The sequence below is a fragment of the Thunnus thynnus genome, chromosome 12 (genome assembly GCF_963924715.1).
Source record: "Thunnus thynnus chromosome 12, fThuThy2.1, whole genome shotgun sequence".
In the NCBI taxonomy this organism is placed as follows: Eukaryota; Metazoa; Chordata; class Actinopteri; order Scombriformes; family Scombridae; genus Thunnus; species Thunnus thynnus.
Genome location: NC_089528.1, coordinates 24914762 through 24937628, shown reverse-complemented (window position 1 = coordinate 24937628; position 22867 = coordinate 24914762). Strand labels below are relative to the sequence as shown.

At 38.4% G+C, this 22867-nt stretch overlaps 1 protein-coding gene across 4 annotated transcripts; it reads right to left on the bottom strand.

Moving 5' to 3' along the window:
- Positions 1–3: 3 nt before the first annotated feature.
- Positions 4–22297, bottom strand: nectin4b (nectin cell adhesion molecule 4b). 4 transcript variants are annotated; one of them, XM_067606533.1, is made up of 12 exons: positions 21767–22297; positions 15615–15815; positions 14236–14403; positions 10095–10373; positions 6685–6802; positions 4423–4574; positions 4240–4281; positions 3814–3979; positions 3575–3650; positions 3159–3218; positions 1786–1986; positions 4–1278 (listed from the first exon to the last, which is right to left on the bottom strand). In XM_067606533.1, the coding sequence occupies exons 1-12, from the start codon at positions 21816–21818 to the stop codon at positions 1027–1029; spliced, it is 1767 nt and encodes a 588-aa protein (XP_067462634.1). In that variant the 5' UTR covers positions 21819–22297; the 3' UTR covers positions 4–1026. The 4 variants fall into 4 exon arrangements, with proteins under 4 accessions (XP_067462634.1, XP_067462633.1, XP_067462632.1 ...); XM_067606532.1 differs by having other exon boundaries at positions 7–1314; positions 15615–15812; positions 21767–22295; XM_067606531.1 differs by having other exon boundaries at positions 8–1314; positions 21767–22295.
- Positions 22298–22867: the final 570 nt, after the last annotated feature.

Genomic DNA, 22867 nt, shown 5'->3' with positions numbered 1-22867 from the left:
TCAGTTTTGCAGTTTCATTACAAAAAAAAAAAAAACACTGAATGAATATAAAACAATTTACATAGTAGTTGTCATCAGCTGACAGTGCGTTAACACAGAAGGTATTTACAGTTCATCTTCTGCATCCAGTCTCTTCATTGCTTTGTTGGCACTGTTAGCGTAGACAGACATAAGTCTGGTCACATCCACCTGTTTAAAATATTTGTCCATGTGTGTGTGTTCAGGTCCTCACAGTAACAGCATTTAGTGAGTAACAAATTTTTTGTTGTAGTTGCAGGTAGCTGTTAATGACACGATCTTAAAAATACATTGGCTCTTATCTATCTGATATCTCCCCCATATACATATAATACATACATACACAAATACACACCAACTGTTCATGCACAGGTCCATTGAAGCTGCAAATATCAAGGCTTCGAGTACAGTTTAATCTTAACCCACCGCTGACGTCAGAGCTCAGAAACTGTGTCTTCGTCCATATCGTCCTCTTTTTATGTTTTTGATGTAAACAACCTTAAGTTGACAGTCAGGATTCATTGGAACTCTCTGCTTAGAGGATGTGACATTTCAGCGCTTCAGATAAAACAGTAAACATTGTGTAACAGGAACTTTGATTCCTTGTACGTACAAGGAGAGTTTTTCATTTACATGACAAATGTTAGCAAGTGAAAGGCAAAACTCGCCAGTCACTTCATTCTCCAAGAGCGGATCTTCAAAATAAGTGGGATCAAAAACTTCCTAAATTTGTGTTGCATGTCGTTCCCCATCCCTTTCTTCCCCTTATTTCTATCTCTCCAGTCATTCCTCCACTGCCAACTATCTAATAAAGGCATAAAACGCCCCCAATTTTTTTATTTTTCTATGTATTTTTTTAAAAACCCAGAGGCAAAAAATATTCACATTCTCAACATTTGGATAGTCCTTTCTGCTAATTATCCACTGTAGGCAATATATATAAAACAAATAAGAGATCACAAAGAATAAGGTTTTCAGTTCAGGAATGCAGACTGTCCTGTCTGCGGTCTAGATGATCTGGGCTCTGGGGTGCAGCAGAATAGCGTTGGAGTGTGGCCGGGGCCTGAGGACGCCATTGCTGTAGTAGAAATGATTGTTGAGCGCCTCTGAGATCTGGTAGGAGCTGCTGTCGACGTCGTCATCCTCATGTCCCTCCGGTACCGACTGGGTGGGACTCCAGTTCTCTTCACGTGGGGAGTCTCCCTGTCTGAGGTGGCCCAGGTCTGGCTCTCTGGGTCCGACGCCGTCGTCCTGCTGGACCTTCAGGGGAACCAGGGATGAAGGAAGACCTGAGTCCTGATTGACAGCAAGAAATTAGATTTACTACTTTAAACTCTAAATATTAGTGCTGGATGTTGATGAAGGTAAATTATGTTTTCCCACAATATTTATTGAATGGGGCCAAGACACAGGACCAGAACCGGCTGAAAAAACCTGCTCCAAAACTCCAAAATGAGGTGAACCTGGGGTGCGTTCAATATGAAAATATTCCGACTGAACAATTTGTCTCCTCCCAACTTTGCACAATGTTTTTCAACAGCCTATGAAATGTGTTTACTTCTGTTTAACGGAGGTAAAAACACTGTACCGTTCCAAACAGCTATCAATCCTTTGTTTTGTTGTGTTTGTGGCGCTTAACTCCGTTTCCATGACACCGACTTACAGTAATGATGCAAAAACATCAGTAAATAAAACCTGATACCTTATGACAAATTACAAATGAAACAGAACGCATTTCCACATAATCCCTCTGACGTTGACACATACCAGCGACATGTTGCTGCTCTTCAGGTACGACTCCACCCTCCTCCTGCGCTCCTCCTTCTCTCCGTCCGTCTCTGTTCCTCTCATGCTCTCTCTGCCGTCGTGCCAGACGACGGGCCGTCCCAGTTCGTCCACATCGACCCCACCTGGAGGCCCCCACTTCCCACCCAGAGTGGACTGGCTGCCTTTGTAGATGGGTTGCTCCTGCAGGCGGGGAGGTGACACAAACAATAACCAGTAAACAGTTACCTTCTAATCACACTGTAGTATAAACACATTTTACATTACAATGGAGGCTAGTAACAGAAAGCTGGTGACTGGTGCCACTTTTTGGTATTTTTAGTTTACATTTTTTTATTTAAAAACAGGAATATGCATAATTTAAGCCACATGTTTATTACTATTAGTACAGAAAAGCCCCTAAACTAAACTTAAGACTGTCTCCATTTAAAACAGACAAAAAATCCTCCCAACCAAAACTGGACTGATTTCTTTGATCAGCCATTAGATGAATAATCATGATAATAGTGCTGCAACTAATGATTATTTTCATTATTAAATATCTTTATTATTTTTCCAATTACTCAATTGATTATACATTCCCTAAAATGATAGAAAACTGCTAAAAATGACCATCACAATTTTTTGCCTCTTTAGTTTGACAACAAGAGCTATTTAATTTACAACGTGTATTGCTTAATAAATGGCAATTAATCAAACATTTGAAATAGTTATAATAATGAGATTTTAAAGGCCAATATTAGGGGTGAAAAATAGAGATAAATTCCTCTATGAATATATTATTTTATATTTTTGTATCAAGACATATCATTATATAGGTAATTTACTGAAAATCAATTAAGAAATTGTTTATGGATTGAAAAAAACATACAGGAATGTTTGTTTTTGACTACTTGAGCAAATTAAACAAATCAAATCAAGTTATTTTATCAGATTGATGCAAAAATCATAAATTTGATACTGCCATTGATTCACAACACTGTCCATAATGGTCCAATACAAACATAGAGAGGAAAGACACAGCTACCATGACACAATAGACAAACTTATTTAAACAAATAACTTACTGTCATATCACCAAAACCAAGATATTAGAATGAGATTTGATATCAGAAAACAAAGCATGCATCCATAGTGGTTTCTAAACATATGCTGACTAAGACTCACCCCAAACCGAATGTGACAGAAACCTGATCAATTCCAGTCAGGAACCCTTCTATCATGACATTCTCCTCTTTCTCTCTCTCTCTTTCTCTCACTTAATTTCCTGTCAGTGTATACTTTGTACTATCAAATATACACAAACTTGCCAAAAAAAACAAGTCGTAAACAAGTCTTTCCAGTGAGAAACTCACCAGAGACGTTTGGCTGTTTTTCATCCGGCTGTCTACTCTGAGCAGGGTGTAATCCTCAGACTGGAAAGAACAGAGAGAGCGAAGGAAAGTTGGTGAACATGAATACAAAAGATCAATAAAATGAATCACCCAGAATGGGATATTAATAATATGTGTGTATGAACACTGCCTGTTATTTGTTTAAAGCTGCAGCAGCCTGTAATCATCGGCCTCCACAGCAGACATGACTGCTGACTTGCAAGCGGCTCCACCCAGGCTGCACCCGGCCAGGACGGGTGTGTCGACCTGGTTTCTCTCAATCCTGCAGGTTATTGTTTTCAGAGGGAGTGTTTGTGTGTGTGTGTGTGTGTGTGTGTGTGTGTGTGTGTGTGTGTGTGTGTGTGTGTGTGTGTGTGTGTGTGTGTGTGTGTGTGTACCTGCGCTCTGGGGTCTGTGCTGACAGAGTTCAGTCTCCTGAAGGAGGCTTGTCTGGAGAAACTGTTAATTTCCTCTCTGGGAAAAAAAAAGAGAGCACATTTGAAGGATTTACAGAACAATAGAGCAACTGAAAATGTAATTTCAGAAAATCTGTCACAATCTGTGAACATTTTAAATAGCAGTTTATTATGAAAACAGTCACTTTATGGCTTTCTCCAGAAAATGTGGGTCAGCTCACTTTTTTTCACTGAGCTCCATCTCGAGTTTTTTGTTTCTTTTTCGATGATGGCGGTTGACCAGCAGGACGATGATGACCAAGATCATGACTAAAGCTACTGCCGAAGCACCAATAATGATCAGTAACAGGTTGTCAATGGTGGACTTGTCGTTATGTTTAGCAGTCTCTGAAGGAAGAAAGAAAGATGAGGAAGACATAAGTGCTGATGCAACTCTTTCACACACCAACAGAAGTACAGTGACATTTTTCATGCAATTAGTTATTTTAATCCTGATTGAGTTAAATATCATCTGTTTGTGCCCTTCATCCAACACAAGGGGGCAGCAAATCTGCACAATTACTTCAAATCAAAAGGAGAATTCTTCATGTTTTTTTTGTTTGGTTTTGTTTGTTTGGTTTTTTTTGGCAGTGTCTTTGTAACTCAACTTGTCTCATGAGCCCAAGTATCCATCTTCTTATTTCCTCCTTCTGAAATACCAACAAAACACACAGCGGCTGTGCAGTTTCTTACTCGAATCCTGTGTGAGTTTAACCACTAACAAAGCTGAGAAGCTGCAAATCTAGACAGATCCCCGAGATTCTGTTAAGAAGTAAAAACCTTTCACTCACCTGTTACGTCCAACATATACTCTGTCCTCCCTACTCCTACGTTGTTCTTGACCACACACTCATAGACCCCGCTGTCATTCGAGCGGAGAGCCCGCCCGAAAATGAGATTTCCTCCAACCACAGACACCCCATCCGGCAGAGCTCCCCCTTTCCTGTGGTCAATCAAAGGTAAAATGTCTCCATTAGTTTGCACAGATGTAACACAGAGGTGAACTTTACAGAAGTTTTTTTATGACTCACTTCTTCTAGCTGTGACTCATTTTTGATGACAGAGAAACAAAGTGAGCAAAGTTCAAACCTGCATTCCAGTTCAAGTGATTTCTACTGAATTGTATGAGCAGGAAACACACACACACACACACACACACACATATCTAACGACATCTCATCTAAAACAATACATCATCAAATACAACTGGTGAGCAATCCGGAAGTGATTGTGCTTAATGAACCATCAGAACAGGATCAGGTTCACCGCAGAGTGTAACCACCAATTTGCATGCACCTCAACCAAAACCTGCTGGGCTTAAAACTGGCGCCCATTGATCTGAATAGACCAGATAAATCATAGGTTTGGGGGATTTAAGCAAGTCCAGCTACTGAGCAAGTCCCAGACTGGAACTTGAAGACATTGAAGGCCACATAATGGGGGAACCAGTTTCTGATCAAGTCCACTGAGAGGGGTCATGTTGCCTCGGTTTCACTGTGCTGCTGCAGCAGCGCCATTTAACTGCTGCTTACCCCCCAAACCGGAGCCAGATCAGATTTCTTTTTCTCAAAACCCCACCTAGCTTCTCTAACCAGCCTTTTATAATAGAGTCACAGGTGGAGATTGAATCTGACACAGAGTAGATGGTTGAAAATGATACAGATAAGGTGAATAATCCACCTCAAGCAGCCAAAAAAAAGATTCTAATCTCACTTCAGTTGACTCACAAACTTTGCAGATTGAATGTTTGTAGGTAAAATACCACAAATTATACACAATGAGAGGGAGAGTTTTCATCTTACAATGAGTGCAGCTACAGAATACTACAATCTGAACCTTAATGTTTGCAATATTACCCTTTAATTTCTCCTTAAACTTTTTTTTTACAATCTATGACATCAGATATTTTGTTCCAGTCTAGTAAAACTTAGAAAGAACTGAGGTTCACACGTGCATTAAAATATTCAAATCCAAAACACTATTTTTAGTTGATTCATTCTCAATCTTGGGGACACATATCTACAATAAATATTCCAGAATGAAGAAGGCTATAGGATACAGTCGAAAGCTGCAGAAATAGCTAAATAAGTGGAATTTGCCTTTTGAAAATTTACCACACACTATTGTTTAGGGTTGCTCTAATATAGCAAAAGGGAAAATTTAGATGTTATGTGCATGATTTTAAGCACATTTCTTTGTATTCCAGTATGACATAATTGTTATGGTTGGAAACTATTTTTAAAGGCATAGTTCAACATTTTTGGGAAATACTTATTTACTTTCTTGCAGAGATATAGATGAGAAGACTGATACCACTCCCATATGGTGGTATCAATCTTCTCATCTAACTCTTGGCAACAAAATCAAATAAGCGTGTTTCCAAAACAAGCTTCCCTGGGTTTAAACAATGTTTGTCCCTCACAGCATAAGTTTGTACTGATGGACGCGCCGAGGGGTCTGTGGGGTTGAAAAGGTTTAATCCAGAATAAGCTTAATATCTCAAGATTGTCTCACGGCTAAAATATTTTTTTCACTCAGCACACAACATTCGATCATTGTGTGTTCAGTCATAGCTGTAATGGCTGGTGTGGTGTCTCTAATTAAAGTACAGACCCTGTGTTTTACCAGGAATTAGAGTGATATTTAAAGCATGGCACTATGATTAAGCGCTTATCATGTGTCTCCTGCTCTTCCTTGTGTCGCTCACTCCCTCCCTCGTGTGAAAATATCTCCCTCCTTCTTTTTCCTGAACTTCAAATTGCGCAACACGACACCATATCTTTTATTCCGTGATGAATTGCACCAGAGGAAAAAAAAAAAAAAAGACGCCCTCCCTTAGATTCAAGCACACTTCTTTGTTGTTCGTGGGTGTATATGCGTGTGTATGTGTGTTAGCGGTGGCTTATGTGTGTTTTGAGTCACATTCCAGCGCCATGTAAAGAGCAATTTAGCAGCATAGATAGTATTACGGTGAGGTTGAATTAAGGTGTAATTGTCAGAGTCTTGCTGGCAGCCAGACAGAGTTAAACCATAGACAGCCGTGATGACAGTACCATTTCCAGGTGAGGTTCTGAGGTTTGGGGTATCCTCCGCTGTTGCAGACCAGCTCGGCTTTCTCCAAACCAACAAACCAGTCTCCTGTAGCGGCGGAGATGGTCGCATCTGGGGGATCTGACACAAAAACACATATATAAGAGTGCAGCCACACAAAATATTCATCCACATACTGCATGGTGGAACAAACAAAAAAACTATGTTAAAATTTTAAGATTTACATAATGTCTGTAAACACACTAGATGATCTCGTCATGTGGCTCAGGTCGGGTGGCACCTGGAGGTTCCTTGATGCCCTCCTGATCATATTCTTCATATATGTTATTAATTTATCTATAATTTTGTCATCCTGTTTTTCCATACTGTAATTTTGCTGTCTTGGTCTATTGTGTGCAGACAACATCTATTGCATGTCTGTCTGTCCCTCCTCTGTTGCTCTTCCTAAGGTTTCTTCTTTTTTTTCCTCTGTTAAAGGGATTTTTTAGGCAGTTTTTCTTATTAAAATCAAGAGTCTAAAGACAGAAGGTGTCGTATTGCTGTACAGATTGTAAAACCTCCTGAGGAAATTTGTGATTTGTGATATTGGGCTATGTAAATAAAAAATTACTTTTTTAGTCTTTATTTATGCAGAGATAAAGTTTCTTATGAATCAACACTGTTTTTAGTGCTACTTTATATTCACTCTGATTAAGTCTGCAGAAGTGGGACGAAGTCATTGTTGTTGTGTCAAAAGTAAGTATCAAGTTTAAGAAGTCAGAAGTCCGATAGTCAGTTTACAGAAAAGGTGAATGCTTCTTTAAAAAAAAGAATTTATTACTTTAAAATTACATCTAAAAGAAAACAAACCAGGCGTTCCTTGATATGTTATTCCGGTGTGACAATTACAGTGTACGTCATTTTTGAGCCAAAAGTTTTTTATGTCGCTGTATTTTGCTGACCTCAACAATTCCAACCATCATTACCACACTGTCAAACACACCTTTCCCTCCGGCAGATTGTTTCAAAATATTCTGTCACGGAAAAAGACCCGACTGGCTGAACACTTTTTTATTACATAATTCATCTTCAGGGCTTGGGGAGGATATAAAGTCATTCCAAGTAAAAAAAAAAAAAAGTCAAAAGTCCAAATGAATCGGAGTTAATCAAAGTCAATTTGAAATCTTCACACCTTCACACACACCACACCTCTGTACATCTATAAACTGCATGTTACACTGAACAAAGAGCTGTTGTTGTTGAGTTTAGATGCCTTTACTCCAACTGCACTAATAGCTGAGGAGGGAGCATTACTCATACACTTTCCCAGCATCCAACCTGCCAATATTGGCTAATCTTTAGTCTACTGTCACCCATTTATTTTCACAGACAGGAAGTTAAGTCATACAAATATCTCTTGCAATGTAGCTAAAGAGGGAAATCTCTTTGGTTAAATTAACCATTTGTGGGCTGAGCTAATAAAACGCTTGAAGGCTAATGCGCATGCCAGTTCACTTTATGACCTTTTTACTGACACACCTAAAATGACACAGGATTATCATTAATGTTATTAGATACACTTGTTTTTCTTCTCCTGCTATGAGAATCAGAAGCTGTTCCCAAGTTTCTACATGCCACAATGATTCTCAGCATATTTTGAGTAAGTACAGGGTTTTCACCAGAAAACACAGTGTGCGTAGTATGAAGTGTTTGATTTTTGACAGCGCTGTTGATGTTGATACAGCACACAAAGGAAATACAGGCATTAACATGGCCGGATCTACGCACAGGCGTTCCAGACACAAGGCTAGGGCCACAAGGGGGGCCAGACAGACAGGTAAAGAACATCAACTGCCTACATTAAATAATGTTTAACAAAAAATATTTAAATATTTTAAAAATATAGAAATCTGATCTAAAACTTTATTTCAATGTTCATATATATATATATATATATATATATATACAATTTTAGCGCCAATTTGCAGGAAAAAGTATTTCCAGTTCAGTGGAGATCATGCTTGTATGTTAGCAACAGCGACATACAGGCTAACAGCTTTCCAGTACGCTTTCGGGTGCAGCAAGCACAAAAAAAAAGAGAAAGAAGAAGAAGAAAGAAAACCGACAGAGTTTAAAACAAGTTTCTCTCAGGCCCTGCAATTTCAAAGCCCACAAGCAAGCCTCAATTACTGGCTGCAGCATACAGCACACCTGAACACTCAGCAGCAGAGGCAGGTGATTTTAGCTCCAATGTTACATTAGCAGAGCAGCAGCGGGTCGCAACTTTTACAGATACCGAGGATGATTCCTCTACAATGACACAAAAACACCACAACAAGCAACAAGGATGGACAACAGATGAAAACAACGCATCAACAACAACATCAGCATCAACATCACGGGACAAGACTATGGAACCAGAACAGGCCAGAGAACGTGAGCCAAACATCTTTTTCACAAAACCTCTGGACCCAGACAGGGTTGTAGCAAGCTAACATTATTCATCTGACCCTGCAAAGTGGATTTTGACCACATAATGCATGACTACTTTGCATCAAAGACACCCGGTCAAAATACCGGAGATTTTTCTGCATCACTGAATCTGTATCACCTTTGCCCTGTTGGCAACTGAGAATGGATTTACAACCTCCCTGGATTTTGATGCCATTTAAAAATCTAAATCTGAATAAGTAAAGACACATATTAAAATCAAATGTAAAATACATATAAATGAAATGTATAATATAGGGCTATACTTTCTACGATAAATAAATTACTAACTAATTGCATATGAATACCAAAATAAAAATAGATAATCTAACTAAATTAATAAGCATAATAATCATGTGGCAATTAAAAGTCATTTTATTTGTTTATCAGGTATCAAAATGTGCATGTAGGTCTGCCTAGTGTAATCTACCCATTTAATCCGGCTCTGGTCGCTAGTCACAGCTGCAAAACATCAAAACAAATTGTGGATGATACCAAGACAACTCAAGGAAGTACTTTGTGTACGTGCTTTCTCTTTTGTTACATATAATTGATAGCGACATTCCAAAGATGCTATTTGATGCATCTTCAAACGTGCGTGACACATATTTTCTGTTAGTAAAAATAAACTGCAAGTAAAGCACTTGTTTTATGTTTATCTCTCGTTACAAAGAAATGTATTATGACTATTAGAAGAGCAAATACTCTATACTTTACGATTGGTATGTTGTATGGAATTGGGACACATGTTATTCTTTCAGTTGCACGGTGAAAAACAGTATTGTAGGTCATTGGTTCCATTTTAACTCAACCAGTACCCATAAAATTATGATTAAAACTCTAATCTGATTTGCTTCAACTTCATAGCTGACGTCTTTTGGTCATATGGTTTCAACTCATCCTAAATAAATCACACAGCATTGTCGTCATCAGCTGCACTTACATTGAACCACCAGGCGGTTTGAGATCCGACGCGGCTGCTTCAAGCCGGGATGCCACACCAAACAGTCCAGTCGCTTCCCGTTCATGCTGCGCAGGGGGTGGAGGTGGTAGTAGCTGGACACAGACCCGCCCTGGTTGGTGCGGTTCTGGGACTGGCCTGGCAGGTCGGTGTCCCAGGAGAGACGGGGAGATGGGCGGCCCACGGCGCGACAGGTGGCGGCCAGGCCGAACGACTGGCCCTCAACCAGATCCACATGTTCCAGAGAGGAGATGGGTAAAACTGAAAGAAGAAGAAGGAAGAACATGATGAGTTTAGGATTTCAGGTCCTTAAAGGCATTAAAAGATTTGAGTTTAAGTCGATGACTTGTACTTTCTCCAAAGGATCAAAATGGCTTTCATTTGTAAGTAGAGACATGTAGGATAAAGATGGCTTAGAAAAGTTCAATTTTTACCTACATTTTTTAAATAACTGACCTTATATTTACCTTCTTATGTATGTTTGTTATTAAGTTTGTCTGATTTTATTTAATTGTAGTCCTGGAATGTTTTAATCTTGATTTTCTCATGTAAAGCACCTTTTCATTTATTGAAATTTATTGAAAAGTTTCTGGCACAAATCCTCCACACCAGACTCTACAACTCAAAATTTATTAGTTTATTAGTTTAATCTAGTTTATAATTAGATTTTTACATACTACAGGACGATCACCGACATATGCAAGCATGCCACCTAAAGCAGATTAGTCAAAAATCAACACACTTATTCAATATTTTCATTTCACTTCCTTTAGGTATAACATAAAACAAATTTAATCACTTTTACCTATTTCCTTGGGTAAAGTAATTACAAAAATAACAGTCTATCTGCACTTTCAGCTGTCAAATACAAGTAACATAATAATAATAATTTATATAATTCAGGGTTGTTATTAACACTCTCCAAATCCCACTCAAAGCTAATTTGCCTTGACCTAAAATTACCTTAAGCGGTTGGAATTAGATCCATTAAAACCAGGATTTGACTGTTTTTGTATGTTTGTGTAGTGAATGTCATTGTAATGTGCAAGTATGGACAAAGCCTGAAAGTATCAGATAAGAATATGGATCCCAAAAAAAACAAAGATTTCAAAGACCTTAAATACATCATGAATTACAGTGAAGACCACAATCAAGAAAACAAGGCACCACCAGTATCTTACTCAGCCATGACGGATGGTGGAGCAACAATAAAACTGAAGGGATTGTATGACGGAAAACTACACCGTGATTTGCCGCTGCAATTTTCAGTTGCTGGATATGGAGGTGATGGTGACGTATTTCTATCTAAAAAACATCATTGTCCATCTTGATTGTGCAAGAATACTGTATCCAAAACTGAGTGCGTAAATACATTTTTGTTTTGTTACTCTTCACTACCAACTGGTTTAACACGATTGTGATTCACACGGAGGTCATGACAACTTTCATGTTGACTGTTGTAAACACTCAGCTTGCTAAATCTTTCTGCAATATTATTGCAGAAGAGAAAACAGGTAGTTAGCATTAAAAACAATATCCATTACAGATTAACAGACAAAGTAAACCTGTAGAAACTCAAACTTCATCAGAACTCGCAGCAAGACATCACAGCGCTGCCGACTGTTTGATTGACAGGTGATACCTGGGAGGAGATGCACGCTGCAAAAAAAGGTCAAATTAAAAAATAATTCCATGTTTCAGCGTAAGAGAGGAACCTGTAGCCAAATAAACCTCGATGCATAGAAGTTGTATAGAAATGAAAAAACCAAGAGTATATCAGAGATCCCATTTTGTCATTAGAGACTTCTACACTTTTGTGCACAAAAGAACAGAAAGCAAAACCTCCATCCAGATGCATAAAATCTATTGATGAATCAGTTTAGTGTTATCATCAAAGCAGAAGACAGTTCTATTAAGTATAACTTAAAGGGCGAGTGACAAGATTTACACAAGCTAGGTGTGTTAAATTTAAAAACATGTAAATAGACAGTGTATACTGTATGTAGTTCATGCATAAACCCACGCTGAACATCTTATGGTTGAAGGTTTATGTTTTAAACAATAGAAGGAATTCAATGCTGGAGGTTGTCAGTTACTACTGTGGGTTTGTCTCATCTGTGGCGTGTCGGGACAAGCAGATGTCACCACAGATGACTGGCAATGAAAATGAGAAAGTAAGAACAGATAGCAATCACTGCATGTTTTACTTCGAGGACAATCCATTCAAAGACTGAATTCCCACAGTTGTGTGATCTTTTAAGTGATGAAGAAGGAGATCTAAAAACTGATGACCCAATCACAATGACATCAATGTAACAAGAGTGTATTTCAAGACATTTTATCAGGTTTTTATCTTCTTTTACTGTAAGTCATAAGTTGCAGATATCTCCAGTGAAAACCTAAATGTTTAGTGACTCTGATTTATACTGATATTGAGCTTAATTTGCATACAGAAAACTGAGGGCAAGGTACTTTATTCATCATCAGCGGTACAGTAAAGCTGCAACCAACAATTATTTTCAATTCAATTGTTGCAATGACAATTCTTTTCTTTAATAAATCATTGCTTGTGTGTCAGAAAATAGTGGAAAATGCTAATAATCTTTTGACTGAAGAGCAAGTTCACATCTTCAAGTGACTTGTTTTGTCTGATCAATACTCAAAAACCTCAAGAAGTTGAGTTTACTATCATCGAAAACTATAAAAACAATAATTCACATGTGAGAAGCTGGTTTTCTCCTTTTAAAAAAATAGCTTAAAAGATTAATCAATTATCAAAATTGCAGCCAATTAATTTTCTGTGAATTGATTAATTACCTAACAATTTCAGCTGTAGAGTGCTATCATGTATAGTCGGGGTCAATAGTGACCCAAACGTCTGCCTCAGGGCCCCATAAGAGGTTGATCCGGTCATGCCAGTAGCCAGAAGTTGCATGTCTGATCCATATTCTTTATATACTGTATGTTTGCACTTCTTTTACCTCATATTGTCATTCTGTGTCCACATATTGTTATTTTACTATTTTTATTTGTCTTTACTCTTCATATTCAAGATGGAAGAGGGATCTCTCCTCTCTTGCTTCTCCATTTTTTCCCTGTTAAAGGGTTTTTTGGGGGGGTTCCTGATCCAAATTGAGGGCCCTTCAAGGAAAATTTGTGATTTTGGGTTATACAGTATAAGTGAAGCTGATTTGACTTAACTGGAAAGTATCATAAACTGAATCACACCCTGTGTTGAAACCTGTTTATCTTTTATCATACTGTCTCCACCTTGTTTGGGCAGCTTGTCAATTTTTTCACATCTACCACATCTTTTGGTATCTGTAATAATTTTCACTTACATTCTCACTTTTTGATAGGATTTCAGATTTCATTATTTTGTATTTTTCAGCTGGAATTAAGCAGTAACAGGTAATAATAGGAAATAAACTATTACAAACTGTAATTTTCTGTACTTAAGTACAATTTTGAGGTACTTGTGTTTTACTGAAGTATTTCCATTTTACGCTGCTTCTACTCCACTACATTTCAGAGGGAGATATTGTACTCTTTCCTCCATCACATTTCCCTGACAACCATAGTTCAAATCAATATTTTATATATAAATTATCATAAAATATGCAGTGTTTTTAGACTATTCAGCAGTAGTTAAGATTAGTTGTTAAAGTTGTTACATTTTGACATCAAACATCAAAATGCTGCTTACATGTTTGTGAACATGTCAATGAATCTGTATTAATTAATATTCCGATAATATATTTGATAAATATAACACTCAAAATGAGGCCATTTCACATAATGAGTACTTTGACTTTTGATACTTTAAGTACATTTTGCTGCCAATAAATATATACTTTTACTTAAATACGATTTTGAAAGCGATACTTTTACTGGTAATGGAGTATTTTTTCTTTGTGGTATTTCTACTTTTACTTAAGTAAAAGATCTCAGTACTTCTTCAACCACAAGTATTTTTGGCCACGTTGGCAAAACGGCTGAAATTTCCCTGGTTGGCAGAGCTTCTTCCTCTATGAAGATGATTATGGTTTAAACATCATTACAGCAGCTCTGACAGGATTAGGTAGGTGTGGGAGAGAGGAGAGAAAAAGTGAATGACTCTTACTCCACACGGTGAGCGTGATGTGCCTCTCAAAGTTTCCGTTGGGGAAGGTGGAGATGTGGCAGGTGTAGCTACCCTCGTCCGACTCCTCTGTGCTGGGGATGAGCAGAGCCGAGTTCTCGGTGGGGCTGCTGCTCTCGAACCTCACTCGACCGGAGTAACGCCCAAACTCTGACATACAAGAAAAAGACCAGATATTCTTTCTTTTAGAAAGCTTAAAGGTGCAGTGTGTAGAATTTAGTGGCGTGTGTGTGTGTGTGTGGGTGTATATAAGATGTAATATATATGTATATTCATGGATGTATAAAGAGCACTGGATACAGTGTCGGAGGCGGGGCCCCATTCATTCCTATGAAAGTTGCTCAGTGGCACATCAAGCCAAAAAAGCCAATTCATGCTGTAAAGAAATTACCCGGATGAAAACATACTGTGCATGCCTGTGCATGCTCTATGGGCCCCAGAGCCCATAGAGCACACTAGAGACTTCCGCTGGCCAAGGAAGCTAACTTCCTGTTTAGCCCTCTGTGCCACTCTTCTAGACTTTCCAAATGTTATTGGACCAAATTCATCAAATTCTGATGGTGAAATGAGTCATTTTGCGGGGAATGTGACACTCAAAAAATTTATCCACCATTTAACAGCCGCTCCTTTTCCAATGATTGTGTGTGGGAAAATACTTTTTGGGCCTCTGTCAGAAGTTGTAATTACACGGTTTGGCCACTATATATATAAATTGTCTTCAAAGCCCAGCGCATTTCCTGGGGGCTTGGTCCTCTTTCCACGGATCCCACCATGTTGCACCGCCATGTTCTACAGAAGCCAAAACACTGGCTCTAGAGAGGGCCTTTCGCCTTTTTCGCAAGTTTTGTGGCTACTATAGGTTCTCCTCTATACTTGAAAGGGACGCGGGGGAGGGTTATTCAGTTTGTTGCAATCTGCAACCTCACCCCTAGATGCCATTAAATCTTACACACGGGTGTAGAGAAAGAATTATACTTTAACACCTGTTCCTAATAAGAAATGTTTAATCAGAGAGCATCCAATCAAGGAAGGAGTAGTTTTTCCTGAAGAAAGATATTAGTCGAGTAACAGTTAATGTTTCAGTAGTAAAACATGGGGTGTAGGGTTGAATTCCTAAAAGAACGACAGATCCTGCAAGTGTACTTGCAACCCAAGGGTGCATCATGTCTAAAAAATGCAGTAACTGTAGTAACCGCTGGGAAATAAATACTTGTGTGTGTTCATGAAATAGTTCTGTAATGTCAAACACATATCTCAAAGATGCTTCATCCTGCTCCTATTGCAATTTTTATGGAAAACAGTTGAGAACATTCTTCAACTATCACCCTGGCATTCACTGTTAACTCCTCACTGCAGCCTACCTGTGTGGCCGTCCGTGAAGTGGGCGGTGATAATCTGCTCCTTGATGCCATCAGGCAGCTCCTTGTACCAGGTGACCTGCACCACCTTCTCTCCTCCCTGCACCTGGTAGTGACAGGGAAGCCTGGTCTGACTCTCTGCCATGGAGCGCAGGGAGGTTTCGGGCTCAGGGGGCTCCACGAAGTCACCATGCACACATACTGCTGAGGAGGGGAGAAAAAATGAGAGAACTTCATTGAGTACAATTGAGGGATTAGAAGTTGTTATTGGTATGTGAAGAGTGCCGTGTAGTGCTAAAACTATTTAAAACCAAAGTTAAAGAGCCAAACTTAAAACTTAGGGCTCTGGTAATTGTCATTATTTCTGACATTTTATGCTCAACAATAGTGAAAAACATATTAGTTATTAGTATGTGAGGCTTTCAAACAGCAGTGATGGGAATCTTTTATTAATGTGTTCACCTTTAGCAATGCACACCACTTTTATCTTTATTTATATCTTTATTATTCATTCGTTTTAGGGCTTTAAAAGATCAAAGTCAATTATAATCAATTGGCTGAGCGATAAAATTAATCAGTTCATCATTTAAAAGTCATTTAGTAACAATATAGACTGTTTTCATGGCAGATATTTTGACTTGTCAAAGCAGGGAACACACAGGTGGTATTAATAACATTAAAGGGGACCTATTATGCTTTTCCATACTTTCAGTCATATATATATAATGTTACAATGTCGGATGTTCATATTAAATGTGGCCAAAGTTTCAAATAATGATGTAATGTAAAGTAATCCCGGTGAGCAAAAAGCTCAGGCTTCAGACTGCTCTGAATACTCAGTTTCCAACAGTTTTTTCTACTTTCAGCCTGAGCTGACGTCGGATTGTGACGGATTTCTTTATATGGTCATCTGCTCCACACACACAGCGCGCCAGTCCACTGCTCCGCTCCACTAACATTATGGCATTTTTCGTTCTGGGGGTGGTCACACCAAGCAATGACTCGAGTCGGGCTGGCACGCAGTGAGTGTTTTTCCATCACACAGCACGGCAAAGTAAAATAAGTTGTTTACCTGTTGGAGGTGTACTGGTTGTCTGCAGCTCTTCATCAAACATAATCACTGTGGCTGCTTCTGCTTGTACTATTCATCCCTGAATTATTTCTAACTGAACAAGGAGCACCAAATATCTCCATATGTTTTTGTGTGGAACTGTTTTTATTGTAGAATAGCAGCCACTAACAAAGCTCTGCTAATTCAGTGAGGAACACGTTTCATTTCCTATCAGTTCTTCACAATAAAAGTCCTAATATTTAGTCGTTTTACAGTTTTTAATATGAAGCAGTAAAGCAGGAAATGTTAGGTTTTCATCGGCGGTAACTTAACAGGACTCTGATACGGCTGCCACTCGGCAGGCTTCCAGAAAGCTGGCCAATCAGAACAGAGTGGGCTCATCGGGAGGGGGTCCTTAAAGGGACAGGAGCTAAGACTGCCTGTTAAGAGGCTGAACTGAGGGGCTGCATGAAGAACCAGTATAAGATAAATAAGGAGGTTTTTTTTAAGTGTGATTCATGCAAAGCTACTCTAGTGGAGTCCCAGAATAAAAACAGAGAGCTGGAAATGAGCAAAAAAGGTCCCCTTTAATCAAAGCTGCATTCAATTTAGGTGAGCCAGTTCAAGTGCTCTGGTGTTGTACATGTCACGTTTATGATATTTCTTATGCATTTGTCTACTTCTAGTTGTTTCTTACTTTAATAATTATATATATATATATGTATTTATTTAAACCCTTCTGTGTAGTGCTCTTTCTCATTGCACTTGTACCTGGTCAGCTACTTGAGAATCTGTACCAGAGCTCTTTCTGAGTCACTGCACTCTGATGCAAACAATTTACGAATGAGGCAAGACAATTAATGGAATGCAGAAATCATAAGTGTTTATTTACACCTGTGCTTTTCCTGCTTTGAAATGTCAAAATATCTTCCATGAAAATGGTCTATTATTAGCATCAAGACTAGAGTCAGCAGCCATTTAGCAGATTTGTGAGGCTGTTGCATGCTAACAGCGAGAATGCTAACATGCTGATATTCAGAACGTATAATGTTTACCATATTCACCTTATTGGTTTAGCGCGTTAGCATGCTAATCAGCACAGACAGCTGAGGTTGATGGGAATGTCATTAGTTTTGCAGGTATTAACATATTGGAAAAAGTTAAATTTTGAGGACATAATGGGACTACATGAGAACGTCAGGAGATCAAAGTTATTAATCTAACAAATTTAATAATCTAATCTAACAAATTTGTGATTTGTGATACTGGACTACACAAAAAAATTGACATTTTTGGACAAAACAAGCTAATTGAAGACATCACTTTAGGCTCTGGGAACTTGTGCGGAGCATTTGCCACTATTTTCTGACATTTCATAGACTAAAAGGTTAATCAAATCATCAACAAAATAACCAACAGAATCATCAATATTGATAATCATCATTAGTTGCAACCTTATCTTTTGTTCCAACACTGATATGATGAAGCTTCCTTCAAGACAACAATGAGAGACAAACAATTTTATTTATTAATTTGCTTGAACAGTCTATCCATCTATACACGTTATGCTGTTCAGGGTTGCAGGTTGAGCTGGAGATTATCCCATGTGGGGTTCACCTGACAAGTCACCAGTCTATCACAAGACTTTACACATACAGACAGATAAACACATTCAAACTCACATTCACGCCTAGACGGCCGGCATTTCACCAAACCCGCTTATCTTTGCAGACACAGAGAAAACACACAAACGCCACAAAGAAGGGTGACGGGTGTGAACCCAGGATCTTCATGCTGTGAGGCGACAGTGCTAACAACCTGAACAATAGTGCTTTTATGGTGTTAATTCTTTTACAAAAGCAGTAAACAGACATGCTGTTAAAGAGTTTTAGTGTTACATGTTGATTTGTGCTGCTTTAGAGGCTTTTTCACATGGACTTGAAGTTTTTTGTAATATCCTTTATAATAATTGATCCGATTGTTCTTGTCTTCTTCAGTAGACTTCTCAAAAATACATTTTTTATAGGATTTGTTTAAAGTTAATGAAGATTTTTCCAGTTTGAATATGAGACTTGGACTGATTATTGTCTGATCAGCTTCCCCATCCCCCTTTTTAACTTCTCAAAAAAAAACAAACAAACAAATATATATTCGTATTATTATCGTATTTTATATTTAAAAAAACTGAAGAAACTTTCTGTTCTTTCGCATTTTCATATGTACTCTATGGATCTTACATATGCCGTTTGTCTCATTTTAAAGACATTTTTATTAGTTATTGATATGTAATTCTCTCAGAGATTTGGTTACCCTTTTGATTAATTGTTGTAGCCTGTGGATTTATTATAAAGACGTTGTTGTTTTATATTCTGAATTTGATGCCTGATGAAGGTCCATGACTGAAATGTTGCATTTCTAATAAAAATCAATGCTGACAGTGTGGAGGAATCAAACTTTTTCTTTTACACAGACAGGAACAAAATTCTGTGCAGCACTGAACATTTGTCAATTTTTGGCAGGAAAACATAAAATTCTGAAAAATGTTGAACAGAATATTTGAATAGTACAACCCTAAATGGCTTTTTCTTGCATCTGTAGTACAAAAAGGCAGCTACTGGCTTTGATGACTCATGTCAGCAAGGTAAAGACTAATGACTAAGACTGACTGTACTTTTAATCACACCTGGTGAAAGGTCCAACATCTAAGCGTGGGACACAAACAGAAACGTGAGAGAACTCAAACAGGAAAAAAACAAACTTTGCCCTTCGATTTCTAGGGAGAACATGCTTTTTTTTCCCTCTGTGGTTACTGATTCATGAATTCATTTAATGATTACACTACAACCAATATGGGACTCCCACGGATTAAGTCTCTCGGTTGGTGCAAGGACACATTGACAAAAGAGTGACAGAAGAGGGGAAACAGGTCTTTTCACACCCACAGAAAGTTTAAATTTGGTCAACAAAGAACTGCAGTGTAGGTGACCTAATTGTAGAGTGGGAAGAAAAACAATGTTGTACAAGAGAAGCACAAGTTATTTTAACACGGCTGGTTAAACACTGGTTAAACTTCATATCAGGAAAAGATAGAAAGGGATAGACAAACAGAGGTCGACACAGAGAATGACAAACATTAGAGGGAGTCAGAGAGAAATGAAGACAGATGTGAGAGAGTGAGTTAAAAGAGATAAACACTGAACTGAAAGAAAGAGTTAAACACACACTTCAGACAAACACAGGTTCACTGAGAGCGTCACAAGGCTGCTATACAAGCTTTTCCTGTTCACTCAGGATGACAGTAACTTTATCACACATGTGGTTGCAGGTATATATATAAAAAAAGAGACTTATATGTGTATTTGCCCTTTTAAGTGGAGCAACATAGTATCAAAGTGTGAAGTTTAATCTCCACTGAAGAGAGAAAGAAAAGCCACATCAGAATAGGTCACAAAAACAGGAAGACGCAGGTTGAGCAATAAGTTGCTAAAAGTAAGAATGTGACAGAGCCACATTCTGTTGTGCTCCTTGTGTGTCTCCACACCTGCAGAGACAAACAGATAACCTAATGGCCAAAAGTATGCAGACACCTGAACATCAGACCCTCAGCCTTTCAGGTTCAGGTTTCAGGCTTTCCAGCAGATTTTAAAACCCAGCTGCAGCAATTTGCTCCCCTTAAGACAGAAAGGTTTTAGGGAGGTCGGCCATTGATGTTGGGTGAAAAAGCCTGGCTCGCAGTCTGCGTTAGTTCATTCTAGAGGTGTTGGATGGGGTTGAAGTCAGGGATCTGTGCAGGCCAGCCAAGTTCCTCCACACCAAACTTGGAAAACCATTTCTTTATGTACTTGGCTTTGTGCTCAGAGTCATTGTCATATTGAAACAGTGAAGGGCTTCCTCCAAGCTGTTGCCAAAAGATGTAAGCATGTTATTTCCTGAAATATCACTGTATGCTGTAGCATTAAGATTACCCTTATTTGAAAGTCAGCGGTTTAGCCCCAAACCATGAAAAACAGCCCCAGATCAGAAGTACAGTACACATTGTATTGTATGCTCTACAGTTTTTATGTATTTGAACTATTTTCTACTGAATTATTGTTGTTTGTTGATGCGTTGTCTCTGTCACTTGTCCTCCTCATTATGCTGTATTGTCAATTATCCCATATTAAATAGTTTTTAATGCTATGTGGTGAAACTAAAGGTAATTTTCCACAACATGAACAAATTCAAGCTCCTAACTAACTAGATAACTAACTAACTACGATAACATTGGTGTCCAGATACTTTTGGCCAAAGAGCGTATACTGTTTTAATGAAACATCATGTTTACTGTTTGGTCATTTATCAAATACACCACTACACTATAAATGAGAGAGAAATACAAACTGAATCACAGAGAACAGAGGTGCCAAAGTGCTTTTGGCCATTTGTAATGTAACTACAATAAACCAGACAGCACATTCAGACAGTACATATTAGCACAAACATACTCTGAAGGCACCTGACTGACGACAAACAAGGTTTATACATGCAAATGTGTTTGTAATAGATCCGTAGTTACACTAAAGGGCCCAGTTTTGGAGGATAGTAGGCCTACGCTGACAACACACACAAACTGTAGGTTCCTAAGAGAATATTATAGAAATATACAAATATAATACAATTTTCTGCTTAAAAAGTACATTAAAGTGACTATAGTCTCACTCCAGCTGCTTTTAGGACTTTTATTGGGTTTTTATAGCATCAGATTTTGAAATGTAAGATATCATGAAGGACTGTAAGGTTGCTATTTATCCTTCCATCCCATGCGTCGTTTTCCTGTACAGCACTCTGCAACTTCTGCTTTGGAAGTTGCCGTATAGCCCATAAATCAAATAAAATACACAATAATAAGCATATATTTAATATTTAATGTAACGCATACTGCAACTCCATTTTTAGGGATATTACAGTTACTTTTAGTTGAAGTGACAACAGTATTTACTCTGAATATGTCCAGAAAAGTAAGCTTTCTGGACTTGGACTAGCACCATTTTCTACATGTGTCCCAAAATGACAGTACACTCAATACAGTGAATTATGATGTAATTGAATGTAACACAAAACTCACCAACAAGAAACAGCAGAGCCAGACACTTCGCTACTTTACCGTCCAGCTCCATCTTCAGTCCAGAAACCCAAAGTTGGTCAGAATGAACTTCCTTTTTGGTTGTCAAAATGTCATATTAAGCTTTCAATAGTATAATCGCAGTAATAGTTGATAAGTTCAGACAAGAAGCTCAGTGCTGGAAGCAGTTTTCTGTCAACAGGCGGGCAGGCAGGCAGGTGCAACAGGTGTTTCCTCTTCAGATCACACAAGATGTTCAAAAAAGAAAAATCCTTCACTGTTGTCCACTGACAGAAGCTGAATAATGTTTAGTGCAAGTTGTAAACTGCATGAACTTCATTTCGAGTGCAAGTCGCCTGCAGCACCTGTAGAACAAATCAGCTGAGACGTGAATGTAAACAGAGAAACGGGGACAGTGTAAATTATAGCTGAGCTATTACAGAGAAGAAAAATAAAGTTTGTATTGACCAAACAGAGACGTGTCTGGTTGTCACGCACAGCGGGACGCACCTACAGCACAGATTTCACCCTCTGCACCTGCTGGTTGTCATAACCCCGCCCACTTCACCGGGTGTCCACGCCCATTCGAGGGTGCGTTCAAGTAATGTTAAAAAGCTCGGGACAGGTGGGCGCTCCTGTTTTGCACCTTTAGCAGGAATGAGTTCGCGTGAAGAGACATCCTGCAATTTAACAAGCTAATTTAATGAGATTTATCTAAACAAATGTAAACAATGATTAATCGAGTTAATCAAGTTACAATTACTCGATCACCTGATCATCTCTACTCATTTTATCCTTGTATCATTGTAATCAGTCAAGTCTGCTGTTATATATAAATTTACACATGACAGGGAGATTGAAGAGAAAAGAAGATGTGATAAAAACATGACAGAAAATGAAAAATTAAATTAAAAATCATAAAAATCCCATGGCACATAGAGACAATAAACACCTACAGAGACTTCATCAGAAAATTTAGATTAACAGAGTTAAAGGTCAGTGAGTAAAAGTGCGATTTAGGATGACTGAAGTCAGCTATAAACATGTATCCCATATAAAGGTGCTTTAGTGACACAAATCTTCATTTTCCCACTATCATATGAA

Coding starts and splice junctions, on each gene's coding strand:
- nectin4b (XM_067606531.1), bottom strand. CDS start 21,818: ATGGAGCTGGACGGTAAAGTAGCGAAGTGTCTGGCTCTGCTGTTTCTT. Junction 14,404..15,614: donor CTTCACGGACGGCCACACAG/GTAGGCTGCAGT, acceptor CTTGTATGTCAG/AGTTTGGGCGTTACTCCGGT. Junction 3,980..4,239: donor TACTTGGGCTCATGAGACAA/GTTGAGTTACAA, acceptor TTCTTCCTTCAG/AGACTGCTAAACATAACGAC.